The sequence below is a fragment of the Pristiophorus japonicus genome, chromosome 19 (assembly GCF_044704955.1).
Source record: "Pristiophorus japonicus isolate sPriJap1 chromosome 19, sPriJap1.hap1, whole genome shotgun sequence".
NCBI lineage: Eukaryota > Metazoa > Chordata > Chondrichthyes > Pristiophoridae > Pristiophorus > Pristiophorus japonicus.
Window position 1 is genome coordinate 99,413,003 of NC_091995.1, and position 19,211 is coordinate 99,432,213.

At 47.8% G+C, this 19,211-nt stretch overlaps 1 protein-coding gene across 1 annotated transcript; it reads right to left on the reverse strand.

Annotated features, from left to right (window-relative positions):
- Positions 1–148: 148 nt before the first annotated feature.
- LOC139230106 (Fc receptor-like protein 1) lies at positions 149–18,511 on the reverse strand. Its single transcript, XM_070861941.1, has 5 exons — positions 18,433–18,511; positions 17,733–17,768; positions 14,963–15,250; positions 12,728–13,015; positions 149–864 (listed from the first exon to the last, which is right to left on the reverse strand). The coding sequence occupies exons 1-5, from the start codon at positions 18,458–18,460 to the stop codon at positions 758–760; spliced, it is 747 nt and encodes a 248-aa protein (XP_070718042.1). The 5' UTR covers positions 18,461–18,511; the 3' UTR covers positions 149–757.
- Between the last annotated feature and the right edge of the window lie 700 nt (positions 18,512–19,211).

The following is a 19,211-nucleotide window of genomic DNA, read 5'->3' on the forward strand; positions in this document are numbered from 1 at the left end:
TGATACTAATCACAGACAACCCAACACTCTTTGAACTATAAGCTGGTAGATACTGAATGAACTGTAATCCTCTTATTTCCCAGTTGTCACAGATGAAGGAAGGTACAAAGATGTAGTTGCTAACATAATTTTATTTAAAACCATCTAAAATAACACAACTAATTACATGGCATGGTTAAGCATTGCGAATCATGACAAGTACTTGATTTTATATTATCAGTCAGCAGTGTGGATCATCAGAGGCACAACCAGAACTTGTATTACAGTTTCTCATCTTGTTCAGGGTTTGATTCATAATTTCACAACTGGTACTACGTTCTTATCTTCCTGGTTATGAGCAAGTTAGCAGTTGTGTTCAAGATGTTATTGACAAGGTTCTAGCATTAGGTATTGCTGTGAAATATACAGATCAAACATCCATCTCTTCCTTTTAGGAGATTGTTAGCTGTAGCCAGTCTCTCGGCTCCGTGAATGAAGGACAGAATGTCAACACTAAAGGTCAACACACAAACAGTCTTGTTTAGCGAAATGATTAGCCTCATTACTGTGAACAAACCTTGCAAAGAATTAACTTGTTTTCTAACAAGGTTTTGGTTATATTACTGCCACTTGGTATTAACTTGTCAATTGCCAGCAGAGTAAGAATCATACAAAGAGGTTTAATGCTGAGGTTTTTTTTCATGTTACACCCAATTTCAAGTTAATCCTGTTCACTTGATGTAGGGACATTGATCTGCATTTCTGTGCAGTATCTCTCCTAGCCGTCAACATCGCCAAGCCGCCAGCACCACACAGACACCACCACCAGGTGGAGCAGGAACACAACCCCCAAACGGAACCCCACAGCCGTGGGCCACACCAATCCTAATGCGAGAAAAGAGGGCGTGATTAGCATTCAGGTCAAGGCAGCAAGATCCCGATAAAATGCTCGCGGTCTGAAATTATTTCACCTCGAATGAGATGTGTTAGGGAAATTGATGGGATTGAAGGCTGATAAATCCCCAGGGCCTGATAGGCTGCATCTCAGAGTACTTAAGGAAGTGGTTTTAGAAATAGTGGATGCATTGGTGATCATTTTCTCTGGATTAGTTCCTATGGACTGGAGGGCAGCTAATGTAACAGCACTTTTTAAAAAAGAAGGGAGAGAGAAAACGAGTAATTATAGACCGGTTAGCCTGACATCAGTAGTGGGGAAAATGTTGGAATCTATTATTAAGGATGAAATAGCAGCGCATTTGGAAAGCAGTGACAGGATCGATCCAAGTCAGCATGGATTTATGAAAGGGAAATCATGCTTGAAAAATCTTCTGGAATTTTTTGAGGATGTTTCCAGTAGAGTGGACAAGGGAGAACCCATGGATATAGTGTATTTGGATTTTCAAAAGGCTTTTGACAAGGTCCCACACAAGAGAGTGGTGTGCAAAATTAAAGCACATGGTATTGGGAGTAATGTACTGACATGGATAGAGAACTGGTTGACAGACAGGAAGCAGAGAGTCGGGATAAATGGATCCTTTTCAGAATGGCAGGCAGTGACTAGTGGAGTGCTGCAGGGCTCAGTGCTGGGACCCCAGCTATTTACAACATACATTAATGATTTGGATGAAGGAATTGAGTGTAATATCTCCAAGTTTGCAGGTGACACTAAGTTGGGTGGCAGTGTGAGCTGTGAGGAGGACGCTAAGAGGCTGCAGGGTGACTTGGACAGGTCAAGTGAGTGGGCAAATGCATGGCAGATGCAGTATAATGTGGATAAATGTGAGGTTATCCACTTTGGGGGCAAAAACACGAAGGCAGAGTATTATCTGAATGGCGGCAGATTAGGAAAAGGGGAGGTGCAACGAGACCTGGGTGTCATGGTTCATCAGTCATTGAAGGTTGGCATGCAGGTACAGCAGGCGGTGAGGAAGGCAAATGGTCTGTTGGCATTCATATCTAGGGAATTTGAGTATAGGAACAGGGAGGTCTTACTGCAGTTGTACAGGGCCTTGGTGAGGCCTCACCTGGAATATTGTGTTCAGTTTTGGTCTCCTAATCTGAGGAAGGATGTTCTTGCTATTGAGGGAGTGCAGCGAAGGTTCACCAGACTGATTCCCAGGATGGCAGGACTGATATATGAGGAGAGACTGGATCGACTAGGCTTGTATTCACTGGAGTTTAGAAGGATGAGAGGGGATCTCATAGAAACATATAAAATTCTGACGGGACTGGACAGATTAGATGCAGGAAGAATGTTCCCGATGTTGGGGAAGTCCAGAACCAGGGCTCACAGTCTAAGGATAAGGGGTAAGCCATTTAGGACTGAGATGAAGAGAAACTTCTTCACTCAAGAGAGTTGTTAACCTGTGGATTTCCCTGCCGCAGAGAGTTGTTGAGGTCAGTTGGATGTATTCAAGAGGGAGTTAGATATGGCCATTATGGCTAAAGGGATCAAGGGGTATGGAGAGAAAGCAGGAAAGGGGTACGGAGGGAATGATCAGCCATGATCTTATTGAATGGTGGTGCAGACTCAAAGGGCCGAATGTCCTACTCCTGCACCTATTTTCTATGTTTCTATGTGCGTGGGTTGGTTCGAGATTCCTGTAATTTCAAACATATGACAGCAAAACGAACGGACATGTTTCCGTTTCTCCAGCCACTGAGGAACACCCTGAACCCATTTACAAACAACAAGTTGTTTTTGTCGTGTAGTCATTGTTAGGTACATAGTGAGATCCCACAGACGGCCAGTAAGATGAGTGACAGTAAAGCTATATTTGGTGATGTTGGAGCATATCAGAGAGCTCCCTGCTCCTCTTTCAGGCCCATTTCGAGCACCGGAAGAGACTGTCCAGACCCTAGTTTAATGTTTGATCCAAGTGACAGCACTCCCTCAGTACCAGAGTGCAGGGTCACTCCAGGGGATAGACGCTTCGAACAAACAGACAAGATTGCTGCAGCTGAGCCGACCTAACAACAACAACAACTTGTATTTATATAGCGCCTTTAACGTGGTGAAACGTCCCAAGATCCTTCACAGGAGTGTTATGCAATAAAACAATTTGACACCGAGCAGCATAAGGAGAAATTAGGGCAGGTGACCAAAAGCTTGGTCAAAGAGGTAGGTTTTAAGGAGGATCTTAAAGGAGGGCAGAGAGGCGGAGAGGTTTATGGAGGGAGTTCCAGAGCTTGGGGCCCAGGCAACAGAAGGCACGGCCACCAATGGTGGAGCGATTATAATCAAGGATGCTCAGGAGGGCAGAATTAGAGGAGGGCAGAGATCTCGGGGGGTTTTGGGGCTGGAGGAGGTTACAGAGATAGGGAAGTGGTGAGGCCGTAGAGGGATTTGAAAATAAGGATGAGAATTTTGAAATCGAGGCGTTGCTTAACCAGGAGCCAATGTAGGTCAGCGAGCACGGGGGGTGATGGGTGAGTGGGACTCGGTGCGAGTTAGGACACGGGGCAGCGAGCACAGTGGGTGATGGGTGAGCGGGACTTGGTGCGAGTTAGGACACGGGGCAGCGAGCACAGTGGGTGATGGGTGAGCGGGACTCGGTGCGAGTTAGGACATGGGGCAGCGAGCACAGGGGTGATGGGTGAGCGGGACTTGGTGCGAGTTAGGACACGGGGCAGCGAGCACAGGGGGGTGATGGGTGAGTGGGACTCGGTGCGAGTTAGGACACGGGGCAGCGAGCACAGGGGGTGATGGGTGAGCGGGACTTGGTGCGAGTTAGGACACAGGGCAGTGAGCACAGGGTGTGATGGGTGAGTGGGACTCGGTGCGAGTTAGGACACGGGGCAGCGAGCACAGGGGTGATGGGTGAGCGGGACTTGGTGCGAGTTAGGACATGGGGTAGCCGAGTTTTGGATCACCTGTAGTTTACGTAAGATAGAATGTGGGAGGCCAGCCAGGAGTGCGTTGGAATAGTCGAATCTAGAGGTAACAAAGGCATGGATGAGGGTTTCAGCAGCGGATGAGCTGAGGCAAGGGCGGAGACGGGCGATGTTATGGAGGTGGAAATAGCAGTCTTAGTTATACTGCGGCTGTGTCATCAAAAGCTCATTTCAGTGTCAAATATAACACCAAGGTCGCGACACATTAACAATGGGCAGAATCAAGTTATCATCATCATCATCATAGGCAGCCCCTCGGAATCGAGGAAAACTTGCTTCCACTCTTAAAATGAGTCCTTAGGTGGCTGAACAGTCCGATACGAGAACCACAGTCCCTGTCACAGGTGGGACAGACAGTGGTTGAGGGAAGGGGAGGGTGGGACTGGTTTGCCGCACGCTCCTTCTGCTGCCTGCGCTTGGTTTCTGCATGCTCTCGGCGACGAGACTCGAGGTGCTCAGCGCCCTCCCAGATGCACTTCCTCCCCTTAGGGCGGTCTTTGGCCAGGGACTCCCAGGTGTCAGTGGGGATGTTGCTCTTTATCAGGGAGGCTTTGAGAGTGTCCTTGTAACGTTTCCTCTGCCCACCTGGGGCTCGTTTGCCGTGAAGGAGTTCTGAGTAGAGCGCTTGCTTTGGGAATCTCGTGTCTGGCATGCGGACATTGTGGCCTGCCCAGTGGAGCTGATCGAGTGTGGTCAGTGCTTCAATGCTGGGGATGTTGGCCTGGTCGAGGACGCTAACGTTGGTGCGTCTGTCCTCCCAGGGGATTTGTAGGATCTTGCGGAGACATCGTTGGTGGTATTTCTCCAGCAACTTGAGGTGTCTACTGTACATGGTCCGTGTCTCTGAGCCATACAGGAGGGAGGTATTACTACAGCCCTGTAGACCATGAGCTTGGTGGTAGATTTGAGGGCCTGGTCTTCAAACACACTTTTCCTCAGGCGGCCGAAGGCTGCGCTGGCCCACTGGAGCGGTTTTGAATCTCCTCATCAATGTCTGCTCTTGTTGATAAGAGACTCCCAAGGTATGAGAAGTGGTCCACGTTGTTCAGGGCCGTGCCGTGCCGTGGATCTTTATGACGGGGGAGGGGGGGGGGGGCAGTGCTGTGCCGTGAGGACAGGCTGGTGGAGGACTTTTGTCTTACGGATGTTTAGCGTAAGGCCCATGCTCTCGTACGCCTCAGTAAATACGTCGACTATGTCCTGGAGTTCAGCCTCTGAATGTGCACAGACACAGGTGCCATCTGCGTACTTGAGCAAACACTAACTGTAGTCTAAAAATGGTTACATTGACAACAGCGACTACATTTGAAAAGTACTTCATTGGCTGTAAAGTGCATTGGGATATCCTCAGATCGTGAAAGATGCTATCGAAATGCAAGAGTTGCTTTGCAGAAACCCATTCCCCGCTTGTTTGTAATCGCTAACAAAAACTGACAAGAACAATAAAGCGGGCCTCTGCACCTGTTTAAAAAATCGAAGAATAGGGATTTTTTTTACTCACTAGTGTGAAATATTTCACTTCTGAGGGATCGGAGTCAGGCTCTCCCAGGCTCGGGGTGTCAGAGATTAATTCCATCTCTTTTTCTCAACCCAAAGGATCTTTTACCAAATCCTCATAACAGCCGCCCAGCACATTTCCAAATCCCTGACAAGGTAACATTCTGACTCTCACAGGGACGCTGCCAAATTAGCAGTGCATTGTGGGCAGTTTTATCATTTAAAATCTGGTATTTCGGAGATTGTAGCAAACTCATCAGTTTATTAAGCAGGCAGTTGAGCAAATGGAAGGGACTGCCGTCCCATAAGTCCACCATTCAGAAGTGTTCCCGCCACATAGCACTGCCCCCCAGTCATCAAGATCCACGGAGCGGCCCTCAACAATGTGGACCACTTCCCATATCTCGGGAGCCTTTTAGCAACAAAGGCAGACATTGATGCGGAGATTCAGTGCACCAGTGCAGCCTTCGGCTACCTGAGGAAAAGCGTGCTCGAAGATCAGGCCCTCAAATCTACCACCAAGCTCATGGTCTACAGGGCTGTAGTAATACCCGCCCTCCTGTATGGCTCAGAGGCATGGACGCTGTACAGAAGTCATAGACAGTCCCTCAGAATCGAGGAAGACTTGTTTCCTTTCCCAAAGTGAGTTCTTTGGTAGCTGAATATTCCAATACGAGAGCCACAGACCCTGGTACATTCGTCGAGGGAAGGGGTGGGTGGGGCTGGTTTGCCGCGTGCTCCTTCTGCTGTCTGCACTTGACCTCTTCACACTCTTTGCGTTGAGACTCGAAAAGATCAGGTGGTCTTCGGCCAGGGTCTCCCAGGTGTCAGTGATGATGTCGCACTTTACCAGGGAGGCTTTGAGGGTGTCATTATAACGTTTCCGCTGCCCACCTTTGGCTTGTTTACCATGAAGGAGCTCCGCATAAAGCATTTGCTTAGGGAGTCTCGTATCTGGCATGCGAACTATGTGGCCTACCCAGCGAAGCTGATCGAGTGTGGTCAGTGCTTCAATACTGGGGATGTTAGCCTGGATGAGGACACTGATGTTCGTGCGCCTGTCCTCCCAGGGGATTTGCAGGATCTTGCAGCGACATCGTTGGAGATATATCTCCAGCGACTGAGGTGCCTTCTATATATTGTCCACGCCTCAGATCCATACAGGAGGGCGGGTATTACTACATCCCTGAGCTTGAGTTTGGTGGTAGATTTGAGGGCCTGGTCTTCAAACACTCTTTTCCTCAGATGGCCAAAGGCTGCACTGGCGCACTGGAGGCGATGTTGAATCTCCGCATCAATGTCTGCCTTTGTTGATAAGAGGCTCCCGAGATAGGGGAAATGGTCCACGTTGTCGAGGGTCGCGCCGTGAATCTTGATGATTGGAGGGCAATGCTGTGCGGCGGTGACAGGCTGGTGGAGGACCTTTGTCTTATGGATGTTAAGCATAAGGCCCATGCTTTCATATGCCTCAGTGAATACATTGACTATATCCTGGAGTTCAGCCGCAGAATGTGCACAGACGCAGGCATCGTCCGCGTACTGTAGCTCAACGACAGAGGTTAGGGTGAACTTGGACCTGGCCTGGAGGCAGCGTAGGTTAAACAGCTTCCCACTGGTTCTGTAGTTTAGTTCCACTCCAGCGGGGAGCTTGTGGATTGTGAGGTGGAGCATGGCGGCGAGGAAGATTGAGAAGAGGGTTGGAGCGATAACGCAGCCCTGTTTGACCCCGGTCCAGACGTGGATTGGGTCTGTAATGGATCCGTTGGTAAGGATCACAGCCTGCATGTCATCGTGAAGCAGGCGAAGGATGTTGACAAACTTTTGGGGGCATCCGAAACTGAGGAGGACGCTCCATAGACCCTCGCGGTTGACGGTGTCAAAGGCCTTTGTAAGATCGAAGAAGGCCATGTGTAAGGGCTGCTCCCTGCATTTTTCTTGCAGTCGCGCTGCAAAGATCATGTGTGTTGTGCCCCGTAGGGGACGAAATCTGCGTTGTGATACCGGGAGGAGCTCCTCGGCCACAGGGAGAAGACGGTTGAGGAGGACTGTAGCGATAACCTTCCCAGTGGCTGATAGCAGGGAGATTCCCCTGTAGTTGTCTCAGTCGGACTTGTCCCCTTTTTTTAAAGATGGTCACGATCACTGCATCTCTGAGATCTCCCGGCATGCTCTCCTCCCTCCAGATATGAAAGATGAGGTCACGTATCCGCGCCAACAGTGCCTCTCCGCCATACTTTAGCGCCTCAGCAGGGATTCCATCCGCTCCCTCATTTTTATTCTTGAACTGTTTTATGGCTTTGCCTACCTCAAGTCGCTGGAGATATATCACCAACGATGTCTCTGCAAGATCCTGCAAATCCCCTGGGAGGACAGATGCACCAACATCAGTGTCCTCACCCAGGCTAACATCCCCAGCATTGAAGCACTGGCCACACTCGATCAGCTGCGCTGGGCAGGCCACGTTGTCCGCATGCCAGACACGAGACTCTCTAAGCAATTGCTCTATGCGGAGCTCCTTCACGGCAAACGAGCCAAAAGTGGGCAGCGGAAATGTTACAAGGACATCCTCAAAGCCTCCCTGGTAAAGTGCGACATCACCAATGACACCTGGGAGTCCTTGGCCGAAGACCGCCCGAGGTGAAGAAAGTGCATCCAGGAGGGCGTTGAGCCCTTCGAATCTCAACGCCGCGAGCGTGAAGAGGTCAGGCGCAGGCAGTGGAAGGAGCGTGCGGTAAATCAGTCCCATTCCCCCTTTCCCCGACGATTGTCTGTCCCACCCGTGACAGAGTCTGTGGTTCTCGTATTGGACTGTTCAGCCACCAAAGGACTCACTTTAGGAGTGGAAGCAAGTCTTCCTCAATTCCGAGGGACTACCTTTGATGATGATGATGATTCAGAGGTGGGGAAAATGTTGGAATCAATTATTAAGGATGAAATAGCAGTGCATTTGGAAAGCAGTGACAGGATCGGACCAAGTCACCATGGATTTATAAAAGGGAAATCATGCTTGACAAATCTTCTAGAATTTTTTGAGGATGTAACTAGCAGAGTGGACAAGGGAGAACCAGTGGATGTGGTGTATTTGGACTTTCAAAAGGCTTTTGACAAGGTCCCGCACAAGAGATTGGTGTGCAAAATCAAAGCACATGGTATTGGGGATAATGTACTGACGTGGATAGAGAACTGGTTGGCAGACAGGAGGCAGAGAATCGGGATAAACGGGTCGTTTTCAGAATGGCAGGCAGTGACTAGTGGAATGCCGCAGGGCTCAGTGCTGGGATCCCAGCTCTTTACAATATACATCAATGATTTAGATGAAGGAATTGAATGTAATATCTCCAAGTTTGCTGATGACACTAAGCTGGGTGACGGTGTGAGCTGTGAGGAGGACGCTAAGAGGCTGCAGGGTGACTTGGACAGGTTAGGTGAATGGGCAAATGCATGGCAGATGCAGTATAATGTGGATAAATGTGAGGTTATCCATTTTGGGGGCAAAAACACGAAGGCAGAATATTATCTGGATGGCAGCAGATTAGGAAAAGGGGAGGTGCAACGAGACCTGGGTGTCATGGTTCATCAGTCACTGAAAGTGGGCATGCAGGTACAGCAGGCGGTGAAGAAGGCAAATGGTATGTTGGCCTTCATAGCTAGGGGATTTGAGTATAGGAACAGGGAGGTCTTACTGTAGTTGTACAGGGCCTTGGTGAGGCCTCACCTGGAATATTGTGTACAGTTTTGGTCTCCTAATCTGAGGAAGGACGCTCTTGCTATTGAGGGAGTACAGCAAAGGTTCACCAGACTGATTCCAGGGATGGCTGGACTGTCATATGAGGAGAGACTGGATTAACTGGGCCTTTATTCACTGGAGTTTAGAAGAATGAGAGGGGATCTCATAGATACGTATAAGATTCTGACGGGACTGGACAGGTTAGAAACATAGAAACATAGAAAATAGGTGCAGGAGTAGGCCATTCGGCCCTTCTAGCCTGCACCGCCATTCATAGAAACATAGAAACATAGAAAATAGGTGCAGGAGTAGGCCATTCGGCCCTTCTAGCCTGCACCGCCATTCAATGAGTTCATGGCTGAACATTCAACTTCAGTACCCCATTCCTGCTTTCTCGCCATACCCCTTGATCCCCCTAGCAGTAAGGACCTCATCTAACTCCTTTTTGAATATATTTAGTGAATTGGCCTCAACAACTTTCTGTGGTAGAGAATTCCACAGGTTCACCACTCTCTGGGTGAAGAAGTTCCTCCGCATCTCGGTCCTAAATGGCTTACCCCTTATCCTTAGACTGTGACCCCTGGTTCTGGACTTCCCCAACATTGGGAACATTCTTCCTGCATCTAACCTGTCTAACCCCGTCAGAATTTTATATGTTTCTATGAGGTCCCCTCTCATTCTTCTGAACTCCAGTGAATACAAGCCCAGTTGATCCAGTCTTTCTTGATAGGTCAGTCCCGCCATTCTATGATAGGTCAGTCCCGCCATTCCGGGAATCAGTCTGGTGAACCTTCGCTGCACTCCCTCAATAGCAAGAATGTCCTTCCTCAGGTTAGGAGACCAAAACTGTACACAATACTCCAGGTGTGGCCTCACCAATGCCCTGTACAACTGTAGCAACACCTCCCTGCCCCTGTACTCAAATCCCCTTGCTATGAAGGCCAACATGCCATTTGCTTTCTTAACCGCCTGCTGCACCTGCATGCCAACCTTCAATGACTGATGTACCATGACACCCAGGTCTCGTTGAACCTCCCCTTTTCCTAAGCTGTCACCATTCAGATAATAGTCTGTCTCTCTGTTTTTACCACCAAAGTGGATAACCTCACATTTATCCACATTATACTTCATCTGCCATGCATTTGCCCACTCACCTAACCTATCCAAGTCACTCTGCAGCCTCATAGCATCCTCCTCGCAGCTCACACTGCCACCCAACTTAGTGTCATCCGCAAATTTGGAGATACTACATTTAATCCCCTCGTCTAAATCATTAATGTACAATGTAAACAGCTGGGGCCCCAGCACAGAACCTTGCGGTACCCCACTAGTCACTGCCTGCCATTCTGAAAAGTCCCCATATACTCCTACTCTTTGCTTCCTGTCTGACAACCAGTTCTCAATCCATGTCAGCACACTACCCCCAATCCCATGTGCTTTAACTTTGCACATTAATCTCTTGTGTGGGACCTTGTCTAAAGCCTTCTGAAAGTCCAAATATACCACATCAACTGGTTCTCCCTTGTCCACTCTACTGGAAACATCCTCAAAAAATTCTAGAAGATTTGTCAAGCATGATTTCCCTTTCACAAATCCATGCTGACTTGGACCTATCATGTCACCTCTTTCCAAATGCGCTGCTATGACATCCTTAATAATTGATTCCATCATTTTACCCACTACTGAGGTCAGGCTGACCAGTCTATAATTCCCTGTTTTCTCTCTCCCTCCTTTTTTAAAAAGTGGGGTTACATTGGCTACCCTCCACTCGATAGGAACTGATCCAGAGTCAATGGAATGTTGGAAAATGACTGTCAATGCGTCTGCTATTTCCAAGGCCACCTCCTTAAGTACTCTGGGATGCAGTCCATCAGGCCCTGGAGATTTATCGGCCTTCAATCCCATCAATTTCCCCAACACAATTTCCCGACTAATAAAGATTTCCCTTAGTTCCTCCTCCTTACTAACCCCTCTGACCCCTTTTATATCCGGAAGGTTGTTTGTGTCCTCCTTAGTGAATACTTCGGTTAGATGCGGGAAGAATATTCCCGATGTTGGGGAAGTCCAGAACCAGGGGACACAGTCTTAGGATAAGGGATAGGCCATTTAGGACTGAGATGAGGAGAAACTTCTTCACTCAGAGAGTTGTTGACCTGTGGAATTCTCTACCGCAGAGAGTTGTTGATGCCAATTCATTGGATATATTCAAGAGGGAGTTAGATATGGCCCTTACGGCTAAAGGGATCAAGGGGTATGGAGAGAAAGCAGGAAAGGGATAATGAGGGAATGATCAGCCATGATCATATTGAATGGCGGTGCAGGCTCGAAGGGACAAATGGCCTACTCCTGCACCTATTTTCTATGTTTCTATGTTTCTATGAGAACATATACAGGATAAACTCAGCTTGACACCTTGGAAAGACTAAAGCAAAATACTGTGGATGCTGGAAATCTGAAATTAAAACAGGAAATGCTGAAAATACTCAGCAGATCAGACATAATCTGTGGAGGGAAACAGTTAACATTTCAGGTCGAAGATTTCATCAGAACTGGAAAAAGTTGGATATGTAACAGATTTTAAGCAAGTACAGAGGCTGGGAAAGGGGGAGAGTAGGGAGGAAAGAACAAATGGGAAGGTGGGATAGGGTGGAGAGCAGAAGAGATTTCACTCAGAGAGTTGTTAACCTGTGGAATTCTCTACCGCAGAGAGTTGTTGAGGCCAGTTCATTAGATATATAGAAAAGGGAGTTAGATATGGCCCTTACAGCCAAAGGGATCAAGGGGTATGGAGAGAAAGCAGGAAAGGGGTACTGAGGTTGAATGATCAGCCATGATCTTATTGAATGGTGGTGCAGGCTCGAAGGGTCGAATGGTCTACTCCTGCACCTATTTTCTATGTTTCTATGAATGACAAAAGGAATGATGGTGCGAGACAATAAGGGATGGTAATGGAGCAAGACACAAACGATGAGTCCAGAGGAGGTGTAAACGGCAACAGAAGAGTCATTAGCAACGGCTGCCATCTGTCTGAAATTGTTGAACTCGATGTTGAGTCCAGAAGGCTGTAAAGTGCTTGATCGAAAGATGAGGTGCTGTTCCTCGAGCTTAGAATCATCTTCTTCATAGGCGGTCCCTCGAAGCGAGGATGACTTGCTTCCAAACCAAAAAAGGATAAGTTCACAGGTGTTCCAATGAAGGACCTAAAATTCCAGGTCCTGAACTACATGTAGAAAGGTGGAAGATGCCTGTGGGTGGATTTTTTTAACGTGGGGTGACCGCTGCACACCAGCCACCACACGGGCTTGACAGAGCGAGGTCTTGGTCCAGTGGCCAACTGGAGACTTGCTCTGCTGCACGGACCTAGTGCGCACATATCGCAGTGTGGGCTGGTCCGTGCTGCCCCTGGGCCCCTGGACCCGAACTCATGCCTCTCCTGGGCCCCATCACATCCCTCTACATGCCACCCCTTTGCCCCGACCTCACCGCTCCTGCTGTACCTGCCCACGCTCTAATAAAATCATAGAATGGTTACAGAACGGAAGAAGGCCGTTCGGCCTGTCGAGCCCATACACGCTTCCATTCAGCTTCGTTGGAACAGTGGAGGAGGCTAAAGATAGAGAGGTCACTCACCTGTCACAGTTACCTGCACATGATCACTATACAGTGACACAGACTGATTGGACCAATAGCCACAGAAGTAACTTCCCGAATCCGAGATGGTTACACGTTTGAGCTCGAAGAATGTGACAGAACTATTTTCTGCTGCCTGTGTGAGTCGCGGATTCTTGGTGTCTTTGTACAACACAAAGTGTGTAGGTGGGTCCGGCCCGGGAGCTGTACATGTAAATCTAACAGTATCTCCTATCGCTGCACCACCTGATGAGGGAGTCACGGCTAGTGTGGGAACTGGAGCAGGGGCTGGAACCAAGAGATTGTGGAAAACAAAAGCTGGGATGAGTTTGAATCATTTCATATTGATTGTGAAATATCCAACAACGGTCGGTTAGAATGGGTTTGGAGATGTTCTTTCCAAAGATTAAATACCATGGGATATACAGGAATATACCATGGAATATAGAATCACAGAACCTTACAGCACAAAAGAAGACCATTCGGCTCATTGTGCCTGTGCCAGCTCTTTAAGAACATAAGGATTAGGAGCAGGAGTCGGCCATTCGGCCCCTCGATTCTGCTCCGCCATTCAATAAGATCATGGCTGATCTATCTCAACTCCACTTTCCTGCATTATACCCATATCCCTTGATTCCCTTAATATCCAAAAAATCTATTGATCTCTGGCTTGAATATCTTCAATAACTGAGCCTCCACAGCCCTCTGGGGCAGAGAATTCCAAAGATTCACCATCCTCCTCATCTCAGTCCTTAAAGGCCAACCCCTTATTCTGAGACTGTGACCCCTAGTTCTTTGAAAGATCTATCCAATTTATTCCTACACCCCAGCCTTTTCCCCATAACCCTGCATATCAGTCCTCTTTAAATACAGGTCCAATTACCTTTGGAAAGTTCCCACAGAATCTGCTTGCACCACTCTCTTTCAGGTAGCACCCTCTGTGTGAAGAAATTTATCCTCCATTCCCCTCTAGTTCTTTTGCCAATCATTTTAAGTCTATGACCTCTGGTTACCGACCCATTTGCCAGAGGAAAGTTTCTCCTTACTTGCTCCTTCAAAACCCCTCATCATTTTGAATACCCCTGTGGGGTCTCCCATTAAACTTCTCTGCTGTAAGGAGAACAATCCCAGCTTCTGCAATCTCTCCACATAACCGAAGTCCCTCATCCCCGGTGTCAACCTGTGAACCTCCTCTGCACCCTCTGCAAGGCCTTGACATTCTTTCCCAAGTCTGGTGTCCAGAATTGTCCAGCTAGGCCTAACCAGAGATTTGTAAAGGATTACCATGACTTCCTTCTTTTTGTATTTAATGGTCTTATTTACAAAGGAATATACCATGGAATGTACAGGAATATACCAGAATGAGAAGAGAGTGAGTAGACGAGACCTATATTCTCTAGAGTTTAGAAGAATGAGAGGTGATCTCATTGAAAGATACAAAATTCTTACAGGGCTTGACAGGGTCGATGCAGGGAGGATGTGTAAAGTCCTGTCCCCTCAGTACAGATTCACATGAGGCATGTAGTGAAGTCAAGGTCACTCTGGACCTGCACCTTTTATTTTCCAGCTCTGGAATGCTGCACTTGCCTGAGACCTGTCCTTATATACCTGTCTCTTGCAAGTGCACCCCTGGTGGTAAGGTATGCTGGTGATTACAGGTCTTATCTTATTACAGTCATGTACAGCATGTTAGGATACAGTTATATATAATAATGTAAAATACATGACAGGATGTTTCCCCCCGGCTGGGGTGTCTAGATCCAGGGGTCACAGTCTCAGGATAAGGGGTTGGCCATTTAGGACTGAGATGAGGAGGAATTTCTTCACTCAGAGGGTGGTGAATCTTTGGAATTCTCTGCCCCAGAGGGCTGTGGAGGCTCAGTCGTTGAGTATATTCAAGGCAGATATCGATAGATTTGTGGATATTAAGGAAATTAAGGGATATGGGGACAGTGCAGGAAAGTGGAGTTGAGGTCGAAGATCAGCCGTGATCTTATTGAATGGCGGAGCAGGCTCGAGGGGTCGAATGGGCGACTCCTGCTCTTAATTCTTATGTTAATGTACAGGAGTTACAGGAGGGGGCAGAGTGAGTGGGAAGTCTCCAGCAGACCTCCTCCCGCAGTTACTGATTGATCAGGGAGACTCGGATCCAGTCTCGGGCGGAGGAGACTGTCCACACGGGAGAAGCAGGGTTCGAGACACAAACAAGGGGAGAGAAACATGGATCTCACTCACCTCTCACGATTACTCTCACATCATTACTGTAACCTACCGATGCAAAGCGCTCGGTGTCATACACACAGAAGTAGCTCCCTCCATCCAAGTAGTTCATTACTTTGAACTGGAACACGCCCTCAAACACCTTTTCCAATGTGTTTATCACATGCTGCTTTCCAACTTTATACAAATGGAATGTGAGTGCAGTTTGGGGCCCGGGAGCTGTACATGTAAATCTAACCATGTCTCCGGCCATCACAAAGCCTGATGGAGGCTCCAGGGTCAGTGTCAGTTTTGACGATCCACCTGAAACAAACAGATTAGATCATTCAATTCTCGCTGCAGTGGATGGAACCCGATTCACTAGTGGTGGGAACAGAACTGGTTTCAATGAATTCATTCCCAATCCTGGATTAAACTCTCTGACTGGACAGCGGTGGGATATCCCATCCCCTCCACCGCCCAGGCACTGTCTCTGCCCATCGGGCACTGGTTCAACCCACTGTATGCCGTCTCTGCCCATCAGATGCTGTCTCTGCCCATCAGGCACTATCTCTGCCCATCGGGCACTGATTCTGCACATCGGGCACTGGTTCCATCCATCGGACATTGTCTCTGACCATCGGACACTGTCTCTGCCCATCGGGCGCTGATTCTGCCCATCGGGCACAGGTACCACCCATCGGACGCTGTCTCTGCCCATCGGATACTGTCTCTGCCCATCGGGCGCTATCTCTGCCCATCTGGTGCTATCTCTGCCCATCGGGCGCTGTCTCTGCCCATCAGACACCGTCTCTGCCCATTGGATACCATCTCTGCCCATCGGGCGCTGATTCCACCTTTCGGACGCTCCTCAGACTGTCAAGAATCCCCGGCATCACGGCTCAACCGTGCCCCGGGTCCATGGCTGTGAGTTTCACCCTTGGAGCCAGTCAGGAGACATAACTGTGAGCACCAGCTCGGTGTGATTGTACAATCCGGCAATGGATTCAGAAAAACATTGAACAGACGGGGGGTCCTGATGGCACACAGGAACAGCCTGCCCCATTGGATCACGAGGAAAGGAACAAGAGTTGATACACATTGGCCAAGTGTGGCACACGAGATTGTATAATGACACTGTGAAAGGAGAGGCTCAAAAAATGAGTGCTGTAACCTGGTGCTTCTGGGGCTGGACTGGTAACCCAGAGATCAAATCCCACCCTTCAGTGGATCTGCTAATGGATGCTCACCAAGGTGCTGGATTATGGTAAATACTTAACGACTTCACTAAAATCCTGCAGGGAAGTATATCTCCTACCATACCTAGTCTGGCCTGCATGTGACTCCAATCAAATATCCTCAGGGCGTGAGGTTACTCAATACTGGCTTGTCGGTGTTGCCCACAGCTCAAGAACCTATGAATGCAAATATATACTGTATTATATCTGGTACCTAGCACATTGGGACATAATATTCCAATCGTCTCATTCTACCCTAAAATGTCTATGTTCCCAATCATGAGTACTGTTCAGATTCCATGGTCTCCACTAACTAACCTAACATCTGTCATTGGGAAAATGTTGGAGTCCATTATTAAGGAAGCAGTAGCAGGACATTTAGAAAATTAAAATGCAGTCAGGCAGAGTCAGCATGGTTTTATGAAAGGGGAAATCATGTTTGACAAATTTGCTAGAATTCTTTGAGGATAAACGAGCAGGGTGGATAAAGGAGAACCAGTAGATGTGGTATATTTGGACTTCCAGAAAGCATTCGATAAGGTGACACACAAAAGGTTACTGCACAAGATAAGAGCTCACAGGGTTGGGGGTAATATATTAGCATGGATAGAGGATTGGCTAACTAACAGAAAACAGAGAGTCAGGATAAATGGATCATTTTCAGTTTGGCAAACAGTAACTAGTGGGGTGCCACAGGGATCAGTGCTAGGGCCTCAACTATTTACAATTTATATTAATGACTCGGATGAAGGGACCGAGTGTAATGTAACCAAATTTGCTGATGATACAAAGATAGGTGAGAAATCAAATTATGAGGAGGCTGTAAAGAATCTACAGAGGGATATAGATAGGCTCAGGGAGTGGGCAAAAAATTTGGCAGATGGAGTATAATGTGGGAAAATGTGAGGTTATCCACTTTGGTGGGAAAAATAAAAAAGCAAATTACTATTTAAATAGAGAGATTACAAAATGTTGTAGTACAGAGGGACCTGGGGTCCTTTTGCACGAAACACAAGAAGTTAGTCTGCAGGTACAGCAAGTGATCAGGAAGGCAAATGGAATGTTGGCCTTTATTGAAAGGGGGATAGAGTATAAAAGCAGAGAAGTCATGCCACAATTGTGCGTTGGTAAGACCACACCTGGAGTACTGCGTACAGTTTTGGTCTCCGTATTTAAGGAAGGATATACTTGAATTGGAGGCAGTTGAGAGAAGGTCCACGAGGTTAATTCCTGAGATGAGGGGCTTGTCATATGAAGAAAGGTTGAGCAGGTTGGGCTCCTTGAAGTTTAGGGGAATGAGAGGTGATCTTATTGAAACATATAAGATTCTGGGGGACTGGACAGGGTAGATGCAGAGAGGATGTTTCCCCTTATGGGGAATCTAGAACTAGGGGGCATAGTTTCAGGGCATTGGATTACTGGCGGTATAAACAAGCTCCAAACGAAACAGAAAGCGAGCCGGGACAGTTGTTATTAAAACTTCGGACTCCGGGAAAGGTATCTCAGCCATCAGTTCTTGCTGCTACTGACTCATCCTATCGCTTCTGCTTTGTGGTTCCGGAACTGACCTGCGATTCCGGCCTGCAGGGAGCCGACCACATCAGCTGGAAGAGAAAATTATTGAACAATTTAAATCAGAAAGCGTTCTGCCAAGACACAAACAATAGTTTATAAAGTACAGATGTTTTCACTGAGTTGTGATTAAGTTGCAGGATAATGCAAAATGCGACGTTTTTACTTGTGCCCAATTTTACATAAAACTATCATCTCACACAATTCAACGACCAGCCGTTTGGACTAGCAGTGTCACAAGAAGCCTCAAATACATTGACATTAACTCCCCGCTTCTATTCTCAAACAGTATGATGTTATTCTGAGAGTATTCCCTCTCACTGAAAATCCAATCACCTTTTCATACTGGGCTCGACAGCTGTAGTTGCTAAACAATTGTTCTGTGCATGGCATTGACTGTTACACTTGTTGGGAGTAGGACTTTGCCCAAACATTGCTGCCTGTTGCTAGAATGAAACGTCCCTCAGAAATCAATGGGAATGTCGAGAGCGAGTGACCTCCCCATTTACTGACAGGTATATCTACCATCCAATCTGCTGATGTGAGAAGAAGCTCACTCCATGGTCTGAGGGGGTTAACAGGTGCCCCTCAACACTCCGAGCCTGCCTTCCCCACACTCAGCTTCTTTACCATTCAGCAACACCAGGCCTTCAGCCATAACCCACTGACAGTTCTTAATGGCGATCCAATACTCACCAAACACGAACATAGCGAAAAACAGCATTTTTATGGGTAACTTTCTTCCAAGATGTGCGGAACCGCTTGGATTTCTCAATCATCTGACATCTGGTCAGAGAATGGACTGACTGACTGTGTTAACAAGAACGGAACTGAACCCTTCAACTATCAGCATGACTCGGGATTGGTCAGGGAACTTGCGACTGTTGCGATGGAGAATTTCAGAGGTTCATCTACTTGTAAAGGGCCTTTAGTTGGACAGTGTTTGAAGAAACGATACCTTCAATACCAAGAAGGAGCTGAGTGGTTCTGTCGGGGTTACTCTGTGACGTGTCGAACACCAGATCTCAGCCAATTTATCAGGAGCAATTCATCCGCTGGAAAAAGGGTTTGTCACTACACCATTCGTATTGACTTCAGTGTGTCTGAATCTGAACATCATGTGATGGGAGGAAATGGGATGCAGGAGATGCAGTGGATGAGATTTCCGATCACTGAGGTCGCTCGCTGCGAGACATGGACCCCGTTCCCCCTTCGCTAACGCTGACACTAACACTAACCCTGACCCTAACCCTCACCCTAACACCAACACTAACCCTAAACCCGTTCCCCCTTCGCTAACGCTGACAGTAATACTAACCTTAACCCTAACCCTCACTCCAACACCAACACTGACCCTAACCCTAAACCCGTTCCCCCCTCGCTAACGCTGACACTAATGCTAAACCTAACCCTGACACTCCCTAACCCTGACACTGACCCTCACCCTGACCCGAACACTAACATTAAACCCTTCG

What these genes read in the sequence shown, in the direction of transcription:
- LOC139230106 (XM_070861941.1), bottom strand. Translation starts at nt 18,460, where the DNA reads ATGCTGTTTTTCGCTATGTTCGTGTTTG. An exon ending in CCTGCAGGCCGGAATCGCAG is followed by an intron (nt 15,251 to 17,732) that starts GTCAGTTCCGGA and finishes TGTTTGTTTCAG; the next exon opens with GTGGATCGTCAAAACTGACA. An exon ending in TGTGAGAGTAATCGTGAGAG is followed by an intron (nt 13,016 to 14,962) that starts GTGAGTGAGATC and finishes TCTTGGTTCCAG; the next exon opens with CCCCTGCTCCAGTTCCCACA.